Source organism: Myxine glutinosa, chromosome 10 (genome assembly GCF_964187855.1).
Source record: "Myxine glutinosa chromosome 10, kmMyxGlut1.1, whole genome shotgun sequence".
Lineage (NCBI taxonomy): Eukaryota > Metazoa > Chordata > Myxini > Myxiniformes > Myxinidae > Myxine > Myxine glutinosa.
This window is the reverse complement of record NC_136270.1, coordinates 109070106-109095107: the sequence shown is the minus strand read 5'-3', so window position 1 is coordinate 109095107 and position 25002 is coordinate 109070106. Positions and strand designations below refer to the sequence as shown.

Below are 25002 nucleotides of genomic sequence, written 5' to 3'. Positions count from 1 at the left end.
ACCTCACCACCACATAATTCAAAATACCTCACCACCACGTGGTTCAAAACCACCACAACGTTATTAAAAACACTTCACAACCACGGAAACAAAAGTTTGAGGGAGTCGTTAAGTGACAACACAGACACTGCCCAGATGTGTCGATATCTATCTATAATTCCAGTAATCTCTGTGTGTATGTATGTATGTATGTATGTATGTATGTCTGTGACCGCTGTTTCTCGACAACCACGGGTTCGATATACTTGAAACTTGCCAGGTATATTGCTGGGGACCCGAGGATGTGCCTTTTCAAGGTTTCATATTAATCGGACAAGTAGTTACCGAGCTATGTCCAAAAAACGATTCAACCAATCAGAGCGCAGCGAGCTATCACGTGTGCCGAACGTGCCGAACAGACTCTGCCTCGGACGGCACATTTGAGAGCGTATTCATTTATTTCACGTTGGCAAACTATGTTGCCGCTATGTTGGCGTTAAACGATGTTTTAAAACTAATTAAAACTAATTTGCGATTCTTTCGCTTTCCTGCGCGTTTGTGCACGCTATGGCGATTTCTTTACCAAACTCCGCAAGCCGTTCGCTTTGGACCAAACCATTTCATGTAAATAGAGGGGGGGGGATTGTCACCGTACTCGCAAGCCGTTCGCTTTGGACCAAACCATTTCATGTAAATAGAGGGGGGGGATTGTCACCGTACTCGCAAGCCGTTCGCTTTGGACCAAACCATTTCATGTAAATAGAGGGGGGGGATATAATTTTAGATATATATATAGTACGGGCATGCCCTAGTATAGATAAATGACTGTACCCGAGTTGCCGCTTTGTCATGGTTTAAACCAATCATAATTCAAACAATTATTTTGCACAAATGTATTTGTAATATACGTGATATCACATTTTATAAACAATTGAAGTTGAAAAAAAAAAATTCCCCCCAAAATCCCCCCCCCCCCCCAAAAAAAAATCCCCCCCCCCACCCCCCAAAATCCCCCTACCCCCCCAAAAAGAAGAAAATTGCAAAATAAAAATAAAAATACCCTTAGGACATACCGACGAGAGAGATATGTGCATACCAGAAGTTTGGTACGATTTCACAAAAGTTTGAGAAAGTAGTTCAGTGACAACACAACACAACACAGGACAGGACAGACGCTGCACAAATATATATATAGATAGAAAACATATACATGAATACACATAGATATACATATGCACATGAAGGTGGATAATTTGAGACCGGGGAGGGCTCCGTTCCATCTGCTGAAACCCGCATATGGAGACAACCAAGGATACACCATAAGGTAGTCATCTCATTATTTTAAACCATTTTTGTCTGTTAATTACATTACAAAAAAACTGCATTCTTTTACTCACATTGAACTTCTGGATGAGTAACCATGAGCAAAAGAGCCCAGCGAAGTGTTGTTGATGTGGTCACAACTCCAGACCCAAACAGATCATGGAGAAGCAAAGTCAAGGTCGCCTTTGAATATAGCGTCTCACCGTTTTCCTTTTGCTGTCACATGCACAGAAATTCATGATCACTTTTATAAATGCCGATAACACAACATATTAAATGTTGATCACGACAGTTACAAACAAAGCTTCATCTCTACTCTGCATTTGGTTTTCAAAGATAAACTTATTGATGCTTCCTGATTCAAATGGCACATGGACTTCCTTATTTAACTCATCTTGATTCTATCATTAAGATGACAGTGCATGTGATTCAGTGGTGGATGTGTGGACTGGACTGTGTCGGCAAAGACTGCACCTCGACACCGTCACAATGGACCTGCCAGCAGTGCGTCCAAGAACCACCATATTGCACTCCAAAGAGATTCACTCTCGAGTAATCGGATCCCTTCCCAACTGCACTGACCCAACTCAAAATGTAAATGTGATGAAACTGTTTCAAGAAAAGATCAGCCATGTTTGGAGATTAAAGAAAAATAAAGAGAAAAGTTGGATGCAGAGATTGCAAGCTCTGAAGCCAGAGACGAGTGTGTGGAAGAGGAAATAAAAGATGTGCAGTTCTTGCATTCCATGAACACTTCATGACTTTTTGTCACCTTGTGAACCCTTCCAATTGCCAAATACTGTTGACTGAGACATTTTTGACTGATGTGCTTATGATCCATGTAAACAAATACTGATGGCTCCTTGCTATCATCTCACGTGGATATAAAACAAACGAGAAAGATCTTGATCAGATGAAGTTTTGTACTTGTCGAATTATGACCTCATAATGGAGGCACCTATGGCATTATCATGAACACATTTTATTCCCCAAGGAGAGTTCTTTACAATGAGCCATGTCTCAATATTTTCGATGCAGCGCTTTCGGAGATGTAGAGGTGCAAGTTTTTTCGGTTTTTCCAAGATGGCGGCCAAACTACGTGCGCGATGGCGTCATAATTATCAATAAAAACTTCTACAGGTGGAGTTGCACCTCTGGTGAAAATTTCCTGTCAATCGGATCAACGGTTGCAAAAAAAATCATATTTATTCTGTGCGGACAAACAAACAGACATACAAATAAAACAAACAGAAAGACAGACAGACAAACAGACAAATTCAAATGCAATACCCTCTCCTCAGGCGAGGGTAATGAATGGAAAATTGTCACCTTCAACAAACTATAACTCTGCAACAACAAACAACAACAGGCATTTTAAGGCCATTTTCCCTGCAAGAGTGGGGGTTAGCCTTGCAGGCCCCATGACAATCTTCTCCATTTTGCCCTATTTTCTGCATCTCTCCTTGTTAACCCCTTTGCCCGCATTTCGTCTTCCACCACCTTCAGCCAAGTCTTTCTCGGTCTTCCCCATCCTCTACTTCCTTCTACATTCATTTCCATCACTCTTCTCAACCAGTCACTTTCATCCTTCCTCAACACATGACCAAACCATCTCAACCTGTTTTTCTTCACTGCATCCATAACCGGCTATATTCTCATCATCTTTCGCAATTCATCATTTGTCTTCCTCTCTCTCTCAACGATACTCCGCACATCCACCGAACCATTTGCATTTCCACCCTTTCCAGCCTTCATTGCTGCTCTACGTTCATTACCCACATCTCGCTCCCATAAATCATAACACTTCTCACACATGCAGCGTACACCTTTCCCTTCAGCTTCAACGACACTCCCCTCCTTGTCAGCACGCCACTCAGTTCCTGAAACTTCTTCCATGCACATCTCGCTCGAGCAACCGTTGCCGAGTCTGATCCACCTTCTCGATTCAGCATGTCTTCTAGGTAGCAAAATGTTTTCACACCTTCCAGCTTCACGCCGTCTCCAAGATCCAACTCAACATTTCCTCCATCTGCAGCTCCCTCTGTGCACACCTTACACATGAATGTAGCTGCCACACTGGTTAATGACTCTCCCAGACCACTACATTTTTGATGAACCCACTCAGCGCACATTGTACATTGAATGGAGTTCACTCCGACATCCTTCCTGCACACAGCACACGGCCACTTCCCAGTTCTTTCCACCTCACCACATGCTTTACCACCTGCCATCACCTTCGTGTTTCTGATATTCACTTTCAAACCTTTTGTCTCCATACATTCCTTCCACTTGTTCATCTTCTCCTTCAGTCCATTCATACTTTCCGCAATCAACACCAGATCAACTGCATACAACAACTCCCATGGTAAACCCTCCTTTACATTCTGAGCCAGCACCTCCATCACAGCTACAAATAGTGGTGGACTTAGTACCGACCCCTGATGCAATCCCACCTTCACCTCAAACTCACTACTGTTCCCGTCCTTCATCCTTACAGCTGTGCACGCTCTCTCGTACATTGCCATCACTACTCTGATCAACCATTCCTCCACTCCAAACTTCCTCAATGCCCATGTCACTACTTCGCGTGGAGCCCTATCGAATGCTTTCTCCAGATCAACAAACCCAAGAAACAACTTCTTTGTCTTCTCCATGTACTTCTCCTGCAACTGCCTTACAATAAAAAGCGCGTCTGTCGTTCCTCTTCCTGGCATAAATTCAACCTGCATTCCATTGATCTTCACTTTCTTCCTCATCCTCTTCTCCAACACCCTTTCCAATACCTTCATTCCATGCTCCAATAACTTTATCGGTCGATACCAGCCACAGTCCGGAGGGTCACATTTCCCCTTGTATCGAGGGACGAGGGTACTCAGTTCCCAATCCACTGGAATTCGGCCTTCTTTCACCACCAGATTACAGATCTCTGTCATTCTCTTCACACCCCCAACTTCCCGCTGCTTTCAACATATCACCCACAACTCCCGCCAGCCCTCCCGCTTTTCTACTCTTCATTGCTTTTGTCGCTTCCTCAACTTCCTTCTCAGTTATCTTCTCTGCTGGTCGTAAAACTGGGTTACTCTCTATGTTGCCATCCCATTCATTCTCTGCATTCAACAGCATTTCCATATATCTCTTCTATCTTCCTTTAATTCCATCTGGGTCCACAACGATTTGTCCCACTTCATCCTCCAAGCAACTCACCCCCCCCCCCCCCCCCCCCATCACATCACACTTCTCTTTTGCTATCTGCTTTGCAATCCTGTAAACCGCTCTCTGACCCGCTTCCGAATCAAAGCGTTCTCTGAACATTTTCCTACATGTCTCCTGCGCCTTTGCTGCCTCTTTCTTTGCAGCCTTCTTGGCTGCATTATGACTTTCATGCTATGCCTTTTCTGCCCCCGTACCCTTCGCCTTCTGCCACTCCTTGAACTTCTTTCTCTTCTCGTCAATCCTCTTTCCAACTTCATCATCCCACCACCATGTTTACGAGTGCCTCCGTGGTCCTCTTGTCCATCCACATACCTCACCAATGGCTCCCAACAGACTATCTTTCATTGACATCCAACCACTTTCAAGCTCAACCACATCATCCTCCACCATACTCATCCTCTCTTTTAATGCCTCCCTCACTGACACCCCTTTCAACCTCCACACCTTCATTCTCGGTTGGTACTTCACCCGCCGAGCTCTCCTCGCACCTTTCACCCTTATGTCGCAGACCATCAAGTTGTGCTGTGAAACAGCCTCCTCCCCCGGGATCACCTTTGTGTCCCAGAGGTGCTCCCTATCTCACCTACACACCATCAGGTAGTCAACGGTTGTCGGGTAGTCAACAAACTATAACTCTGCAATCGGCGAAAATCTGTTATCAGAACAGATACTAACCATCATCCGTTTTGCCTATATATCTGATTCTTGCAAACAATTATATTTTCATTAAAGTTCAAGTGATTAATTTTTTTAATTTGCTTACAATGGCTTTAATATGTTGCAATATTCAGCAAACATTGAGAAGAATAAATACTTAAGAACAAAAGATTATGGGGAAAATGTATTAAGAATAGTGTAGGAAGCGAAAAAGAGAGAAACCGCCTTACCTCGGCCACCTTCATGAGAAAGGTATCAATGTAATCGGTGGGAGTTGGCTTTGATTCTGCAGACAAGTGCTCATTCATTTTACCGTTTACGAACGTTATGATCCGCCCGACATTTGCCACGAGTGTCCGGGGTAGGCCAGGTAGGTAATGCACTAGCGGGCAGACATTATACACCTGTGGAAGGAAAAGAAAGTTTTCATTATGGTTTAAAAATTACGAACTAGAAGGTATCTCAAAATGCAAAGCCCATCCACGTCTGCTTTGTACTCGAACTAAACTTGACAAACACCAACAGCTAAAAAAAAAAAAAAAAAAAAAAAAAGGACAATTTTTAAATTTGCATTCTCCATATTCTCATCTAATAGATAAAGAGAAAAGTTTGTGTGCTTGTTTATGCATTCACACCCTGCAGGAACCGGTGCAACCAAACTTTGCATGGCCTCCTCTTTTATTCAGAGGTCTATGTCTGGATAAAAAACATCGAAATAGAAAAATGTAATCAGATAATTGGCCTTCAGGCCTCAATCGGGTCTTTTGCTAATACACTGCCTGGGTTGTTTTTTTTTTCCGGGGAGCCATCAAGTGATATGTTTTGTTGAGGTTGGATATAGTGATTTGTTGTCAACAACACAAATTCAATTACTACAGTGTTTACTCGTGCCTACGGACCGTATACCGGTGTGTACCCCGGTTTAGAATAGGTACACCGTATCCCTGCGTGTCGTAAGAGGCGACTAAAAGGGTTGGCATCAGGAAGGGCATCCAGCCATAAAAACATTGCCTCAAAAAGAGAACCATGACAATTACGACTACATATGGGCAGGGTACAGCCCGAAGTACCCCGTGGGGGACCCCCACTCCCTCTCGTCAAAACTCAGGTGGGGAACCCGATCGAAGCAAGGGTGGAAATCATTCCATTTATGACGACGAAACGTCTGATGCCCGACGTGGAGATCGGTTTCTGAGATTTGGGACATGGAATGTAGGGACAATGACAGGGAGATCAGGAGAAGTGGTGGAAGTATTGGTCAGAAGAAGAGTGGACATATGTTGTGTGCAGGAGACGAGATGGAAGGGAAGTGGTGTGAGAATGGTGAAGGGTAGGCAGGGACAGAAATAGAAGTTTGTGTGGCAAGGGTGCCCAGAGGGCATAAATGGTGTTGGTGTCCTGTTTTCTGAGGAGTTTGTAGACAGTGTGGTGAGTGTGACTAGAGTGAGTGAAAGGTTGATGATAGTGAAAATGATGATTGGAAAGCTCTTGGTGAACATCATCTCGGGATATGCTCAGGTTGGTCGGAGCGATGAAGAGAAGGACAAGTTCTGGTGTGCTACAGAGAAGCTGATGGAAAACGTGAAAGATGAGGAAGTTGTTGTGGTAGGAGGAGACCTAAATGGACATGTGGGAAGGAGTATGGACGGTTTTGAGGGAGTTCATGGGGGTTACGGGTATGGTGTGAGAAATGGAGAAGGTGAAAGGATTTTGGAGTTTGCTGATGGAGCTGATTTGTTGATTTGTAATACTCATTTCCAGAAAGAGGATAATAAGCTTGATACAAACACGTCAGGTGGGTCGACGACAACCGTTGACTACCTGCTGGTGCGTAAGCGAGATAGGGGGCACCTCCGGGACACAAAGGTGATCCCGGGGGAGGAGGCTGTTTCACAGCACAACTTGATGGTCTGCGACATAAGGGTGAAAGGTGCGAGGAGAGCTCGGCGGGTGAAGTACCAACCGAAAATGAAGGTGTGGAGGTTGAAAGAGGTGTCAGTGAGGGAGGCATTAAAAGAGAGGATGAATATGGTGGAGGATGATGTGGTTGAGCTTGAAAGTGGTTGGATGTCAATGAAAGATAGTCTGTTGGGAGCCATTGGTGAGGTATGTGGATGGACAAGAGGACCACGGAGGCACTCGTAAACATGGTGGTGGGATGATGAAGTTGGAAAGAAGATTGACGAGAAGAGGAAGAAGTTCAAGGAGTGGCAGAAGGCGAAGGGTATGGGGGCAGAAAAGGCAGAGCATGAAAGTTATGAGGCAGCCAAGAAGGCTGCAAAGCAAGAGGTAGCAAAGGCACAGGAGGCATGCAGGAAAATGTTCGGAGAACGCTTGGATTCGGAAGAGAGCGCGGAAGAGAGCGCGACTGTATCGCGGAAGAGAGCGGTATTCAGGATTGCAAAGCAGATAGCGAAAGAGAGGTGTGATGTGATGGGGGTGAGTTGCTAGAAGGATGAAGTGGGACAAATCGTTGTGGACCCAGATGGAATTAAAGGAAGATGGAAGAGATACATGGAAATACTGTTGAATGCAGAGAATGAATGGGATGGCAACATAGAGAGTAACCCAGTTTTAGGACCGGCAGAGAAGATAACCGAAAAGGAAGTTGAGGAAGCGATAAAAGCAATGAAGAGTAGAAAGCGGGAGGGCCAAATCAAAAATTTTCGCTCTTTCACGAGCCTCGATCTTGTATACAAAAAAAAAAAAAAAAAAAAAAAAAGCGGGAGGGCCGACGGGAGTTGTGGGAGATATGTTGAAGGCAGCGGGAAATTGGGGTGTGAAGAGAATGACAGAGATCTGCAATCTGGTGGTGAAAGAAGGCACCATTCCAGTGGATTGGGAACTGAGTACCCTCGTCCCTCGATACAAGTGGAGAGGTCCTCTGGACTGTGGCTTGTATCGAGCGATAAAGTTATTGGAGCATGGAATGAAGGTATTGGAAAGGGTGTTGGAGAGGAGGATAAGGAAGAAAGTGAAGATTGACGAAATGCAGTTTGGATTTATGCCAGGAAGAGGAACGAGAGACGCGCTTTTTATTGTGAGGCAGTTGTAGGAGAAGTACATGGAGAAGAGGAAGAAGTTGTTTCTTGGGTTTGTTGATCTGGAGAAAGCATTCGATCGGGTTCCACGTGAAGTAGTGACATGGGCATTGAGGAAGTTAGGAGTGGAGGAATGGTTGATCAGAGTAGTGATGGCAATGTACAAAAGAGCGTGCACAGCTGTCAGGATGAAGGACGGGAACAGGGGTGAGTTTGAGGTTAAGGTGGGAGTGCATCAGGGGTCGGTACTAAGTCCACTACTATTTGTAGCTGTGATGGAGGTGCTTGCTCAGAACGTAAAGGAGGGTTTACCGTGGGAGTTGTTGGATGCAGATGATCTGGTGTTGATTGCAGAAAGTATGGATGGACTGAAGGAGAAGATGAACAAGTGGAAGGAACGTATGGAGACCAAAGGTCTGAAGGTGAATATCGGAAAAACGAAGGTGATGGCAAGTGGTAAAGCATGTGGTGAGGTGGAAAGAACTGGGAAGTGGCCGTGTGCTGTGTGCAGGAAGGGTGTCGGAGTGAATTCCATTCAATGTACAATGTGCGCTGAGTGGGTTCATCAAAAATGTAGTGGTGTGAGAGGGTCATTAACCAGTGTGGCAGCTACATTCAAGTGTAAGGTGTGCACAGAGGGAGCTGCAGATGCAGGAAATGTTGAGTTGGATCTTGGAGATGGCGTGAAGCTGGAAGGTGTGAAAACATTTTGTTACCTTGGAGACATGCTGAATGGAGAAGGTGGATCAGACTCGGCAAGGGTTGCTCGAGTGAGATGTGCATGGAAGAAGTTTCGGGAACTGAGAGGTGTGCTGATGAGGAAGGGGAGTGTCATTGAAGCTGAAGGGAAAGGTGTATGCTGCATGTTTGAGAAATGTTATGATTTATGGGAGTGAGACATGGGTAATGAACGTAGAGCAGCAACGAAGGCTGGAAAGGGTGGAAATGCGAATGGTTCGGTGGATGTGTGGAGTATCGTTGAGAGAGAGGAAGACAAATGATGAATTGCAAAAGATGATGGGAATAGAGCCTGTGATAGATGCTGTGAAGAGCAACAGGTTGAGATGGTTTGGTCATGTGTTGAGGAAGGATGAAAGTGACTGGTTGAGAAGAGTGATGGAAATGAATGTCGAAGGAAGTAGAGGATGGGGAAGACAGAGAAAGACTTGGCTAAAGATGGTCGAAGAAGAAATGCGGGCAAGGGGGTTAACAAGGGGAGATGCAGAAAATAGGGCAAAATGGAGAACATTGTCATAGGGACCGCAAGGCTAACCCCCACTCTTGCAGGGAAAATGGCCTTAAAATGCCTGTTGTTGTTGTTGTTGTTGTTGTGGTGGTGTTTACTCGTGCCCCTCTTTTTATCTCAGTCACCAAGGGTGCATGGAGGTTATGTTTTCACCACTGTGTTATGACGAAAATTGAAAATTCGGTCTGTCTCTGTTTGTTTGTCTGTCTGTGAGTGATAACTCAAACGCTTTCAGCTATCTTTGTCAAACGTTACCAAAGGATTCAGATGGAAAAAAGTGAGGCTGTCAATGTGATTTGACTATATATATATATATACTGTATATGTCAAAGGTTAAGGTAACAGTGACGTAATTTGCATAAAACACCATTTGGGCTCTGTCGCGCTTAATATTTGGTGTAGCAAAGTGTGGTGGTCGGCAAATCTATTTCATTGAAAGAAATAATTCCTGAGCCACTGGTGGGAAAGATATCATCACAATGACCATGTTCAAATGCCAAGGTTCTTTCGATTTTCATCATACCTGTCAGGCTGCCGCCTTCCTGTCTGTTTGTGAAGAGAATATCTTAAAATATTGTGGACGCACTCGGATGAAATTTGGTGAATATGTAGCATATGTGAGAAGGACAAAATGATTAGATTTTGATGAAGATCCGGATCCAGATATGGATCCGATAATTTTTAAGTGACTTCACCATTGGGAGATGGGGGTAAAAAAAAACGACAAAGAGCACGATATCTCAAACTTATGGACGGATTCGGACGAAACTTGGTGGACAGTTTGGGTGTGTGACAAGGACGAATTGATTCAATTTCGGTGAAGATCCGAATCTGGATAAGAGAGAGAATGTTAAATTTTCAAGTGATTCTTCACCACTGAATGATAGGGCCAAAAACGATGTACAGCATAGTATGATATTTAAAAAAGTTGTGGACGAGTTCTGACCAAACTATGCGGATGAGTTGGTGAGGTGACAAGAACAGGCTGATTCGATTTTGGTTCAGGTCTGAATCCAGATCCAGCCTATCAGTGGAATACAAAACGTAGACTGTTCAGCCTCATGGAGGTATGCTCTTGACCTGTGCTTTACACAGGTTTATTATGACACTTCCGTGTTCAGGCCTCGAGTCAGTATGTTCTCATACCCTGCCTGCGTTTTTCCTCGGAAGTGATCGAGTAATACGTTTTAGCATGCAATAAGTATTTAAATACATATTTCATTAAATTTCACCGAACAATGCTGGGTACCTTCAACCACCAAAGGTGCATGGAGGTTATGTTTTCACCACTGCCTGTTATGACGAAAATTGAAAATTCGGTCTGTCTCTGTTTGTTTGTTTGTTTGTCTGTCTGTGAATGATAACTCGAACGCTTTCAGTTATCTTTGTCAAACGTTACCAAAGGATACTTTTATCAGTTCTGTAAATGTACGCCACACATGGTGAGATTTTGTCCACCACACATCTTACTATAATTCACCAAATGTCCGTCCGTCCGTCCGTCCGTCCGTCCGTCCGTTCGAAGGTACTGCAAAAATGGCTGAACCGATCTCAACGATATTTTGGGTGGGTAATCCTCACGGTAGTGTTTGACGTGACGGTGTGAACGTAATTTCGTAATGTTTTTCGTTTTTATTTTCGTAATCATTTAATGAACACTTATTGTTTAATAAACGTTTAATGAGCGTAAGAATAATGTTTAATGATCATTAAATGAATGAATGAATGAATGTAATGAATAATGCCATGGCGTCGCGTTGGCAGCAGTGACAATATAAAAATGTTTGCCAAGAACTTCAAAGAGAGAAAAGGAACTTTTATCAGCAATGTCGTCTATCCTGAAGTTCTAAGCTGAAGAAGAGGTACAAAATCATTCCATTTCTTTTCCTAAAGAAAAGCGTACAGTTGATATCACAATTTGAAACACGATGGAATAATATTTACTGATATGAACAGTGATGTGGTTTTTTAAAATTGAAATTCTAAAAATAGTTTAGATTTTGATGATTTGCGTGTGATATTTAACGGATGTTTATATAAATTGTTTAAATAATCATTTGCGCCTCCCAATGGAAGCCCCGCCCTTAGGGCGGGTGTCGTTGCTAGTGCTAGTAATGTAGTAAGCAGACATGCTAGTAATAAATATTTGTTGATAATTAAATTGTTGATAATGATGTTGATAAAAATAATTCATGACAAAACCTCAAATGGTAAATAAGGAACCGTGGAAAAAGTACAAAATCCGGACATCTCACCATGTATGGCGGACGGGCTAATAAGGCCGGTTTGTACTCACTGTGATTGCCCTTTGACCCAATTAGTAATTTATCTTGTGAAATTCTCAATACTGTTATTAGTAAAGGTTTGTTGAAAAACAAACAAAAGCTCAAAAATGGTGTGTTTGACAAAAGCTCAGATGGTTAAAAAAAAGTTATGGCCTGGACGGACCGACACGTGCGTGCACGCACACGCACGCACACACACACACACACACACGCACGCACACACACACACACACACACACACACACACACACACACACACACACACACACACACACACACACACACACAAACGGTGGATGGGCTAATTAGTCTACCGCTAAAGATGCACTCCACAATTGTCTCAAAAAGTGATGTATTGTGGGATTCCATTGTACACCGTTTTCCCAAAATAGTAAAAGACGTAGTTTTTGTCACCTGGATCAATGTTGCCCAGGGTATGCAATCTCACTACCTGCAATTAAACCTGCCATGTATGTGTGTCATGGAAAAATCATAAATGTTCCTTTTCACCACTACACGTCTGTGGCTAGCATGTTTAGACAACGGTTAAATATAATAATCATAATTGGCCAAAGCGTCAAAGTATGGGGGCATTGGACTTGTGAAGTACAAGTACAAGGCCCCCTCTACATGTAATTGTCAAGTACAAGTGAGAGGGAGCTCAAGAGGTGGAGAAATCTTGTAAAGTCTGCCAATGTGTGCTCACTTAAGGATGCATTTGTCTCAACATATTCATTTTGTAGTTCTGTAAAGTATAAATTAAATGTCACTGTTGGTCATGCTTCAATGCTGCAGGTATAACAAGGAATAACAAGGAAACTAGACGCAGGACGAGGCCATCCGTCCCATCATGTCTACACCACGCCAACACAGGTACAGAGTATTCCTGATATTTTCCTATTTCATGGAAATGTTATTCTGCAACTGCCAAAGAGTTTTCACAGTTAACTTTGTCTCTGCCAGAATTCACAAGATGGCATTGTAACTCCTCATGTAAAGCCGGACTTCCGAACAGAACCGTGCACCTTAGCGCAGGCGTTTCCAAGCAGAACGAAGTCTTCATTCAGAAGATGAAGCAACTGGATGAATTCTTCATCGTCGTACTCGTAGCGGTTACCAAATAACAGAGAACTAATGATGTTTGCCACAGCAGAGTTTAGACCATCAAACGGCTCAAAGGGTTTCCCTGCAGACACAAGAGAAATCATCCACATAATATTGAACTCTTTAGGCTTCTATTTCACACTCATCCATTAAATTCATCCACCCACGATAGGAGAGCGCATTTTGCAACACCAGGTCAGGAAAATAATTAACTATACTCCATTAAAACCACTGCCTAATAACTTGACACAAAGGTTGCTTGGTTCATTGAACATGTGCCACATGCACAGCATCGTGAATTATAAGTCACAGTCGCTCCCTTTAAAACGAATAGCTTTGAGTCTAATTTGGGACTGGCAGGATGATGAATGCATGATGCATTTTTTTGTTGTGCTGTGATTGCTCGATGTGCCACCACATGACACGACACCCACAATGTGCAACGTAGCACTGCTATGTTGCAGGACCCACGAGATCACACGACTCAGCATGCTAATTTTCTAAGAAAGCAAAAATTTCATTTTAGTTTGTTTTACAAATTTATTATATTAGTACACCCGCTCACTACGGTGAGTGGCAGGAAGGGTCATTCCTCTTTGGGGTATATAGATTACAGTCGATATATGGTCAGGTCTCAAGAACATTGGGTGTGTGTTCATTTACCAATTTATTGTGTAGAGATTGCCAAGTTGTTTAACCATTCGAGCAAGGACTCCATTCAAAACCGTTAAGGAACGGCAGGCTTGGCAAACGCTAGCTAGCTGCTTGGGAAATGAGCACAACCCGGGCTTCCTCCCTGTCAATTTCTTGTTAAACAGCAGGAGCGAGTTTCAAAAGTTTGTTACAAAAAACGTCATGTTCGTTGCAGGAAGGGCCATGTTATTAACCCAACCCATTGTGGGGTATATAGAGTACAGTAGATCTTCGTTCAGTTCTGTAAGTAAAACTTACCTCACGGATGTCGGGATTCCTCCAAATTTCTTCATTATCCTCGATAAACAGCATTATCGACTGTTTAAAAAGCTAAGCATACGTGTTTGTGGTTTATAATATTTTTACTTCTGGTAGAGGCCGTTGGGGCGCTGCTCCCACGAAAACGCCATGATATGCTATTTATAAACGTTGATACGGCGTTTGTTCAAAGAGGAAAAATCCTTAAGGAGGTGGGATATTATTGGTATTAATATTATTTTGTAATAACATTAATATTATGCTATTATCATTAGTTTTGTAATTAGAAGTGGCTTTGGAAAAACGCCACGATAAAGCTAACTTAACATGGGTACACACCTCAACACCAACCCCATCGATGGCAATGGCGGCGAAAACCCGCTCAGGGGAGAATACCCCCTTGGGGAGGGGGGCAAAATGCCGCTACAACCTTCATTGTGTAACCCTTAGTCATCTTGTCAAATTTAGTTGAGATTGGATAAGGAGATGACAGACTGTATCGCGGTGAAATAAATCATCAGACACACCAAATTGCGTATTTTAGTATGCTTCAAAAATATATTTTAGTAAACATATTTATTATGTTATTTTGAAATTTTATATATTTAAAAGTGAAAATTTTAATTAAAATAAATATTTTTATTATATTAAAATATTTTAATTAATAAATAATCGCACCCATGTCCGAAGGAAGCAGTTCACTTTGGCATTTTACGAGTATCTATCTATAATTCCAGTAATCTCTGTTTGTACGTCTGTACGTTTGTACGTCTGTTTGTCTGTGACCGCTGTTTCTCGACAACCACGGGTCCGATATACTTTTAACTTGCCAGGTATATTGCTGGGGACCCGAGGATGTGCCTTTTCAAGGTTTCATATTAATCGCACAATTACTTACCGAGCTATGTCCAAAAAACGATTCAACCAATCAGAGAGCAGCGAACGATCGCGTGTGCCGAACGTGGAGGACACACTCTGCCTCGGATGGCACATTTGACAGCGTATTCATTTATTTCACGTTTGCAAACTATGTTGGCGTTAAACTATGTTTTAAAACTAATAAAACCGAATTTGCGATTCATTCGCTTTCCTGCGCGTTTGTGCACGCGATGGCGATTTCTTTACCAAACTCCGGAAGCCGTTCGCTTTGGACCAAACCATTGCATGTAAATAGAGGGGGGGGATTGTCACCGTACTCGCAAGCCGTTCGCTTTGGACCAAACCATTTCATGTAAATAGAGGGGGGGGGATATAATTTTAGATATAGATATAGTACGGGCAATGCCCTAGTATTGGAAATAGGCCAAGTCTAGAAACAAATGAAACCCATTACAACCCTTTATAAAAATTAGAAGTACCCTTTATAACCCTCCAGCATTACACTTACTCCAGCATTACTCCAGCATACCCGACCCGGATCTTAGTCAACGGAGCATCTTCTCTTCTGGACTTGATTATGACTAACTTCCCTGAATATGTCTGCTGCTCTTCTTCTGCTCCAATCGGCTCATCTGATCATGTGCTTGTTAAAGTGGACATCTCTCTGACCATTCTCAGGGAGCCTGCTCAGCGTCGACGAGTCTGGCATTTCACTCAGGCCAACTGGCACGGTCTTCAAGCAGCCATCAATCATCTGGACTGGTCTCCCATCTCTACCACCTCTGACATCAACTCATCCTGGGAATTCTTCCAAAGTAAATTGCTCTCTCTCTCTCATGCACAGATTTATCCCATCTCGTCTTCAGTTGTCATACCCTTCCTCCCGTCCATGGTACACGGAATCTTGTGGTGAGGCTGTTGCCCAGAAACAACTTGCCTTCGTTTCCTGGAAAGCAAATCCAACGGAAGGAAATCTCATTTCCTTTCACAAAGCCCGAAACACACCCTCAGGAGAGCCAGGAAACAATATCTCTCCATTCTCAAGACCGAACTCTCTTATCTGTCTCCCTCTTCCAAATCCTGGTGGCGTCTGGTCAAATCTGTTTCTGGTGTTTGTTCCCCCCCCCCCCCCCCCCATCCCCTCCCTCACGTCAAACGGCTACACAGCTGACTCCGCACGTGAAAAAGCTGAATGCCTCAACTCTGTGTTTGCCTCTAAATCTTGTGTCCCAAACCCATCCCTCTCTGTACCCACCGTACCCAGCTGCTCCTGGACTCCGTGTCCTTTCCTCCTGACAAGGTGGAAAAGTTTCTGTCAACCCTCGACTCTGATTCTGCAACTGGACCTGACGGCATCAGCCCACGGGTCCTAAAATCCTGTTCTTCCGCTCTTTCACTCCCTCTCTCTGTTCTCTTCACGCTCTCTTTTGCTCAAGGTCAACTGCCATTTGCTTGAAAATCAGCCAACATCACCGCTTCGCACAAAAAAAGGTGCAAAAACAGATCCTAGCAACTACAGACCAATCAGCCTTCTCCCAATTATCAGCAAAGTCATGGAATCCATCATTGCTTCGGATATGAAATCTTTCCTCTTCTCCAATGGCTTGATCTCTGATCATCAATTTGGTTTCAGACCAGGTCACTCTACTCTGGACATGCTGCTTCTGCTGTCTCAACAATGGATGGAGGTCCTCAATGCCAAACAGGAAATTAGAGCTGTCTCCCTCGACATATCACGTGCCTTCGATACGGTCTGGCACCCGCTCTGCTCACCAAACTCTCCTCCTTTGGTATCCATGGAAATCTCCACGCATGGCTGGCGGACTTCCTCTCTAGTCGTAGTCAACGTGTGGCCCTGAATGGGTTTCTCTCATCTCCTCTTCCTGTTCAGGCTGGAGTTCCCCAAGGCAGTGTTCTGGGCCCTGTGCTTTTTCTGGTCTTCATCAATGATCTATCTGACTCTCTTGAAAATCCTCTCTATCTCTTTGCTGATGACTCCACTCTCTGCCGCTCCATTCCTCATCCCTCAGATCGGCAGTCTGCAGCCTCCTCACTCTCTGCAGACCTGGTCAAAATCACAGACTGGTCAAACAAGTGGAACATGTCTTTCAATCCTGACAAATCTCACACTCTTACGATGTCTCTCCGAAAAGACCGACTGGACAACCCTCCCATCTACTATCTGAATAATCCTCTCCATGAAGTTCTGTCACTCAAGCTTTTGGGTCTCACTATCTGCCATGATCTTTCCTGGGAAAACCACATTTCCAAGCTGGCCTCCAAAGCCAGTCGCCGACTGGGCATCCTCCTTCGTGCGAAGTCCTTCCTTGGCACACCTGAGCTCCTCACCACATACAAGGCTTTCATCCGCAGCTCAAGGGAATACTGCTCTCCCCTCTGGGCTCCTGGTGCTCCTGCCTCACACCTAGCTCGTCTTCACGCTGTTGAAACCAAAGCGTTCAGAATCATTGGAATCTCCCGCGATGACGCTATCTCCGAGGGCCTTTCACTTACTCACCGCAGGCAGGTTGGTGGTCTTTCCGTCTTCTACCGACTCCTCTCCGGCCTTGCTCCCCCAGATCTCTCTGGGCTCTGTCCCCCAAATATTCCTGCAGGTCACACAAGATCTGCCTGCAACCCTCTTATGGTTAAACTGCCAAAATCAAGACTCTCTGCTCACCTTCACTCCTTCATTCCTCTTTTCTCCCACCTGTGGAACAAACTCCCTCACTCTCTTCAATCCCACTCCTCCCTCCAGGTCTTTAAAACATCTCTTCACCACCATCTCTTATCTTCCCCAATCCAAAACCTTGATCTTTTCTACCCCCGCTAATTTCACCCCAAATCCACTTTTTTGAGGTGACTTTTGTCTTCTTTCCTGGAAGTCCTTGGTGTCCTTGCGTTTTATACCTATCCTGCCTCCCCCCAGGCCCTCTCCCTCCCACACATCTCCCGATGTCCCTGCTCTCAAATGTTGTGTTTGTGTGCTTCCTCCCCTTCTCTCCCCATCTTGTCGACCGCTCCCCTTTTTATATACTTTGTTTGCTTGTTTGTTTGATTTGTTTGTTTGATAAATGTTAGCTCTTTCACGAGCCTCGACTCTGTATACCAAAAAAAAAAAAAAAAAACACTTTGGAAGCCTTTAGAATTAAACAAGGTGGGTTCAAAATGTTCTTCTTCTTTATTTTTGATGGATGGATGGATGGAAGGATGGAAGGAAGGACATAGCTAAATATTTAAATATTGAAGCGGCTTCACTGCTTTAAAATATTAGTATTACATTTTTTTCTTACAATACTATGACATCGCTAGATGTGCCCGCCACACAACTTTTCTTAAGCAACCAAAAATAAAAAAAATATTTTCATTAAAAAATGTTTAAGTGTGTGGACTGCAGTGGTGATTATGTTGAGAAATAAATATGCAAAAAGATTGATGAAGATAAAATAAAGATAGATGCAAGTATCCGTTTTTGTTTTATTCAAATATCTTCACCTGTTTTGGTGAAAGGAGAGGAGGCATCACTTTTCAACATGCCCTCGTACAGCCAGCACCTCTTCACTGTTATGCACATATGAACCCATATCCCACACCAGCACTTGATGCAAACCTAACTAACAAAGGCCCTTGCTATGTATGCATCCATGATACCGTTATACCGTTGTATTATACTGTGAATGATGACCACACTGCAGTTATCACAATTTATGTGAATACGTATTACCACAAAAACATCTTCTTGATTCTTAGACAGGGGTGGCGTGGATACGGGAGAGGGGGAGGGCAAGGGAGGAGGAGGGATGGGAGGGTTGATTGTTATAATACTTGGAAAAAAGGGCGCATGAGCTCCCGTAGGGGGCCAACAATCATCCAGTGAGGAGGCCGTGTCTCCTAAAAACACTCATCCGGTGTGGACCGGTTTGAGTCACAGCAAAGACTTTAAAATGGTACGTACTGCTTCCTTGCTTAAAAAGGATAGAGCACTGGCAAACCCCATCGGTCTGCATCCATGGGGAGGAGGAAATTCCTCCTGAGTACGGTGAGAAAAGCAGCGCCATTGTTATGATGTCGCTGGTACCCAGAGTATCCCAGGAAGTGATGGCACTTCCCCCAAGCTCAGTGGCTGCACTAAGTTTTTGTCTCGTCAGTATGCGTGTGTGTGTGTGTGTGTGTGTGTGTGTGTGTGTGTGTGTGTGTGTGTGTCAACTCTATTAAGAGCCTTAGCCCATGTATCTGGGCCCTTAGCCCATAAAAAGCTGTTTCTTCCAATTAGAAAAAAATGTGACCAATACTTAAGGTTAGTGTGATTCCTAATGATGCCAAATGGTGTATTATGTACCTTCATGATGACCAAACTGTTGCAGGAGAAAAGAAGATTCCTTTATAATGCGTTCTTCAATGCTGCGTTGGCCAACACCAAGATTGCGCAGAGTAGTGAGGGTGAAGCGACGCAATATGCGATGGCCCTCTCCACGGCGCCACACAACTCCTGCCATGCAATAAATTGATCAACAAAATTGTTTTCCTCGATTATTTTTTCTTTTCATAGTATGAGTGCCTCCATTCACTCTTAAAGGGCTTGTGTCAGAGTTGGTCATTTTTCCCATTCTGACTGAGACCATTTATCACAGAAAACATTATTTCTGGAAACTTGAGTTTTTAAATTGTGATCTGGTAGGAATGACTCAGTGGGTGAGGCACTGCCCCACCAATCCCTCACTCCAAACACCACCACAGATTTGACTACAACACATCTCTTAATGGTTAAAGAAGACGGTCTAAGACAAATGAAAGAGCCAATTTCCAGACAAATAACTATTATTCATTATCGGCTGTAGTCGATATATCCTTAGGAAGTAACAATAAACAACAACATTCCCTGTGTGTGTTTGTCCAATGAGGAACATAACTGGGATTTTCAAAATGGGGTGGAGGTTGTCGAAGATTCAACCAATGATGTCCATGTGATGTCATTCAAAAGCAGGAGGGATGGGGGAAGGTCTCCTCAAGACAAAATGTTCTTACAGCAAAGAAGATAGACAAAAGTAAATTAATTCAATCACAGAATAAGAGTTTTTTATGAGGTATAAGAGCTTTTTGTCCGCTACATCCTTTCACAATGCATATAATGACCAAAGCATTACATATAATCTGCCATCTAAGTGTCACAAAACCGACAAATTTTGGATGAGTAAACTCCATGGAGATTTACAAGCTATTCAGAACCGTAGCAAAGTGCAGAGCTACGTAATAAAGTGAAATACAACAGAAAAACAGGAAATTGAAAAAACGCAAAGCCTTATTAACTAGTTCTGTATTAAATTACCGTTGTTGAGGTGATTATTTTCAATCAGGGGATAAACTGGTCGCTCACAAAACTCATTTCCGTGTCCAAGCAAAGCTTCATGCACCGCCTTGTATCCAGAAAGCACCACCACTGGTGTAGTTCCCAGACGTACACTGAAGACCGGTCCATAGTTCTTTGACAGCTGATGGGAGTAACAAGGGAAATTAAAATATTAAAATAAGCTATATAGTAATACAGTCTATACATATTATATATCTTTTTATTTATATATATATATATATATATATACATATATATATATATATACATATTATACATATATACATATATATACATATACACATATATATATACATATATACACATATACATACATATATACACATATACACATATACACATATATATACATATATACACATATACATACATATATACACATATACATATATATATATATAATGTATGTATATGTCGGGCGTTCACCTCGGTGGGTAGTTGTGCAGGGCTTGGTTTGACGGAGTTCACAGCTAACAAAATATTTTCACAATATTGCAAAAAGGTTGGACCCAAATTGGTTTGATAACATTATTTTGTACGGTTTCAAAAACATCACAAATACATTATCAGACATTAGCAGCTTAAAACATAAAAACACCTTTTGACCTTTATTATGTTAATTTGTAATTTCATGTGTAAACTAGAAAATATAATTTGATGTCAATATGTCAATGGATATGCCTCTGCCCACGTTAGATGTCAACCCACTGTTATGTTTGATCTCAATCAAAGGTCGTATAAAAAAATTAATGTCACATGAGAGAGAGTGTAAGAGAAAAAAGAGATAAGTAGAAGAAAGAAAACAACTGATGGCTCTAAATCGAGTTATGATCTGCAAAGTGATTTTCAAAGGACACATGACCTTTTGACCCCAAAATCTAATCATTCCATCTTTGTATCACAGACCAACCTGTACCAAATTTGGCCAAAATCTCTGCAGCGATGAACAATTTATCATGGTGATGAAAATCTTCTATTCACGCTCGGACGCACAACCCAAAAGCACAACGTCTCAGGCGCCTTTAGCTGCGGAGGTATAAAAGTGTTACAAAACCTTATTTGATGACATTATAATGACGTTTTTAAAAACCCTAAAAAAAATAACGTGTTCACAATGTTTCTATGATATTGTAGCATTATTGTGAAAGCATGGATGCTCTGTAATGAATCAAATTCTGTATGCAGAAAGGAAATTAATATACAAAGGGTCCACAGTATCCACTGCGCTACCTACACAAAGTGTAAGGAAAAGTCGCACAATCCCGTATGACCTTAACCAAGGAAATGAGGAGTCTATTTGGCCCATCGTTGCCGTGTTGCACTCGGTTAATCTTCACTAAAGTAGAGCTGTAAACAATCTTGAATTTTACTAAAGTCTAACTAACCTGATCTTGATTGGGTGACCCAACTTGTAGACATTGTAAATGTTGTAAAAGAGGGAGTTCCTTTGTTTGCTTTATTTATTTCTTGTACATTTCCAAAACCCCTGGGGTAATTTCCCCGATATTTGCTGCACCGGATTATTTTCACACGTGCAAGGTCAACGTTGCAATAAAACTTGCAATTTTTATCGAGCTGAAGTAAAATCAAAATGACAGCACTTTAGTTGAGCGAGCGTCATGCATCAAGTGACGTATGCCTGCCCCTCATCAAATATTGGTTCGGTTGGTGGCGTGCGCTCCCTTGGCTGGGAGAGCTTTGGAGGTTGGATTGAGCGTGCTTGTTCGGTCGGTCTAGAACTCGAACCCTGCCTGATGCACACATGGCAATATCACTGTTTGATGCATTTAATATACGACACGGTATTAAAACCAGAACGACACTCAGTCGTACCTGCACCTGGTTGGCCATATCACTCAATGGTGAAGAATCACTTAAAAATTATACGAGGTGGATCCGGATCCAGATCTTCACAAAAATTGAAGATTCTTCCTTGTCACACACACAAACTGTCCACCAACTTTCGTCCAAATCTGTCCATAACTTTTTGAGATATCCTGCTATATGTTGGTTTTAGCCCTATCACTCAATGGTGTAGAATCACTTAAATGTCTCAAATTAAATTAAATTATCTTAAATAGTGTTTGATGTCCCTGCTCTCAGATGTTGTACTTGTGCTTCCCTCTCTCTCCCAATCTTGTCTCCCGCTCCCTTTATCATACGTTTTATGTGTCAGTTTGTCTTTTTGTGACTAATGTTAGCTCTTAGGCGAGTCTCGATCTTGTATACAAAAAAAAGAAAAAGTTTTTTAATAATAATTCTCATATCGGAATCCATATTCAGATCTTCACCAAAATTGAATCGTCCTCGTCAGACACCCAACCTGTCCACCAAGTTTCGTCCAAATCCGTCCACAAATGTTTGAGATATTCTGCTATGTATCGTTTTTGGCCCGATCTCCCAATGGTGAGGAATCACTTTAAAAATTCTCGCAGCCGGATACGAATCCGGATCTTCACCAAAATCTAATCATTTTGTCCTTTTCAAATACGCTACATCTCTGCCAAATTTCGTCCGAATCCGCCCACAACTTTTTCAGATATTTTGTTCACAAACGGACAGACACGGGTGAAAACATAACCTCCATCCACCTTTGTTGGCGGAGGTAATAAAACACTCCTATTACACACAAGTATTTATGACTTTGCTCATTTACGGCAATCATCATCAACAATATTCTTGACACTTTAAGGAGGACAGGACAAGGAGGCCGTGACACTTTAAGGATACTTTAAGGATACTTTAAGGATACACCTGATACCCTTTAAGGATACAATTGATACTTTAATGACACACTTGACACTACAAGGAGGCCGTGTACAAAATTACGTGACTAATTTGGCACTTTTTTGACACCTCCCTCCCGTTTTGACACCTGCTGATGGATGCTTCACCTGATCCTCCGCCCTCTAAAGAAAAAACGTGACAACAAAATACCACCACCCGCCCCCCAAGGTATCACGCATTTTGTGTATGACGCTTTACCAAAGTCTAAAGTGTATACACTATATATACTAGCAACGGTACCTGCCCTATGGGCGGGGCTTCAATCAGGAGGCCCAAATGAAAAGGTAAAATATCAGAAATTGAAGGCTTTTTTATTTTATTTTAAACGATTTATATAAGCATCCGTTAAATCATATCACACGCAAATCATCAAAATCTAAACAGTATTTGGAGAATTTCAATAAAAGCCGCATCACTGTTCATATCGGTAAATATTATTCCATCGTGTTTGAAAAAACTGGAAAATTGAAAAATTGGGGGAAAAAATTGGAAAAACAATATAGCCTATTTTACTCCAAGGGGGTTTGGAAAAACTGGAAAATTGGGGAAAAAATTGGAAAAACAATATAGCCTATTTTACTCCAAGGGGGTTTGGAAAAACTGGAAAATTGAAGAAAATTTTGGAAAAACAATATAGCCTATTTTACTCCAAGGGGGTTTGGAAGAACTGGAAAATTGGGGGAAAAATTGGAAAAACAATATAGCCTATTTTACTCCAAGGGGGTTTGGAAAAACTGGAAAATTTAGGAAAATTTTGGAAAAACAATATAGCCTATTTTACTCCAAGGGGGTTTGGAAAAACTGGAAAATTGGGGGAATAATTGGAAAAACAATATAGCCTATTTTACTCCAAGGGGGTTTGGAAAAACTGGAAAACTGAGGAAAATTTTGGAAAAACAATATAGCCTATTTTACTCCAAGTGGGTTTTGAAAAACTGGAAAATTGGGGAGAAAATTGGAAAAACAATATAGCCTATTTTACTGCAGAGGGTCCCAGAATTACCCACCCAAAATTTCGTTGCGATCGGTTCAGCCGTTTTTGCGGTACCTGGGAACAGACGGACGGACAGACAGACGGACATTTGGTGAATTATAGTAAGATATATAATTATTATATACCATACCAGCAGCAGGAGTACCTGTCCGAATCCTGTTGCCATGTTGAAGAAATTTGAGCGATTAAAAAAAAATGCTTCACCTTCATCAGCTCTTCGGGAAGATGAGCGAGATCGAGCTGAGGTAGGTTTCCCAAGAGCGGCCATCCCGGAGGTCCAGGCGGGAAAGGTGCTGCACCGTCTCTCCGCTTAACTCCACGAAACCAGGAAAGGAGGAACAGCAGGAGGATCAGCACAAAGGCGCCCAAAGTCAAGCTGCTTACATTGAATGAAACAGCAGCTAAAGCCGTGGAAAACAGGTCACTCATGGCTCTTCCTTGCAGGGACACGTGTAGGTATAGGGAGGGACAGGTATAGCCGTATAGGGACAGGTATAGCCGTATAGGGACAGGTATAGCCGTATAGGGACAGGTATAGCCGTATAGGGACACGTGTCGGGACACGTATAGGTACAGGTATCGGTACACGTACGGGTGGTTCTCAGCGCAGCTCGCGAATGAAGTTAAAAATACCGGTATGGCGACACCTGAAAGCTTTTCGTAATAACCACGCACAAGAACCAGTTTTCGCGCATTCCAATCCAAGAGGGCGTATTTTAGGAATTGAAACAAAGCTGGAGGCTTTGACTGACTTTGAGATATGTTTCGTAATTCTTTCATTCCTTCACAAAATGTGAAGGATAAAGTTCCACATTCAAACGAACGACGTTTAGCGAAGGAAATTTAAAATAGCAATTAAATAATAATTGCAAATTAAGACACCACTGAAATAGGGAAAAAGCAATTAAAATAAAGTATTCTTGTGGCAGGAAATTAGTTCAAATTGGGAGGCAACATTTAAAACAACAACAACAAGCAGCAAAAAATATTTCGGCCGCCATATTGGTTTTATGGTTGGTCTAACAAATTAGGCTCGTGGCCCTTTGCTGATTATACATTGTCCAGCTTTGATATGTCAGATTTCCATTGGCTTTGTTTGGGTCGAGTGTTAAATTATTAGTTTAATCACATGGAGCACGGGGCAGACACAACTCCATGTAATCATTCATTCACAT

General features: G+C 42.5%; 1 protein-coding gene across 1 annotated transcript in view; it reads right to left on the bottom strand.

Annotated features, from left to right (window-relative positions):
• The window catches only part of LOC137433871 (cytochrome P450 2F2-like), a 49763-nt gene extending 25147 nt beyond the window's left edge, over positions 1–24616 (bottom strand). Inside the window, exons 1-6 of the mRNA XM_068126292.2 lie at positions 24032–24616; positions 20005–20167; positions 19018–19167; positions 12770–12930; positions 5403–5576; positions 1377–1518 (exon numbers count right to left, since the gene is read on the bottom strand). Of these exons, the coding sequence (XP_067982393.2) occupies positions 1377–1518; positions 5403–5576; positions 12770–12930; positions 19018–19167; positions 20005–20167; positions 24032–24607 (1366 nt within the window). The 5' untranslated portion in view covers positions 24608–24616. The remainder of the gene's footprint in view (positions 1–1376; positions 1519–5402; positions 5577–12769; positions 12931–19017; positions 19168–20004; positions 20168–24031) is intronic.
• Between the last annotated feature and the right edge of the window lie 386 nt (positions 24617–25002).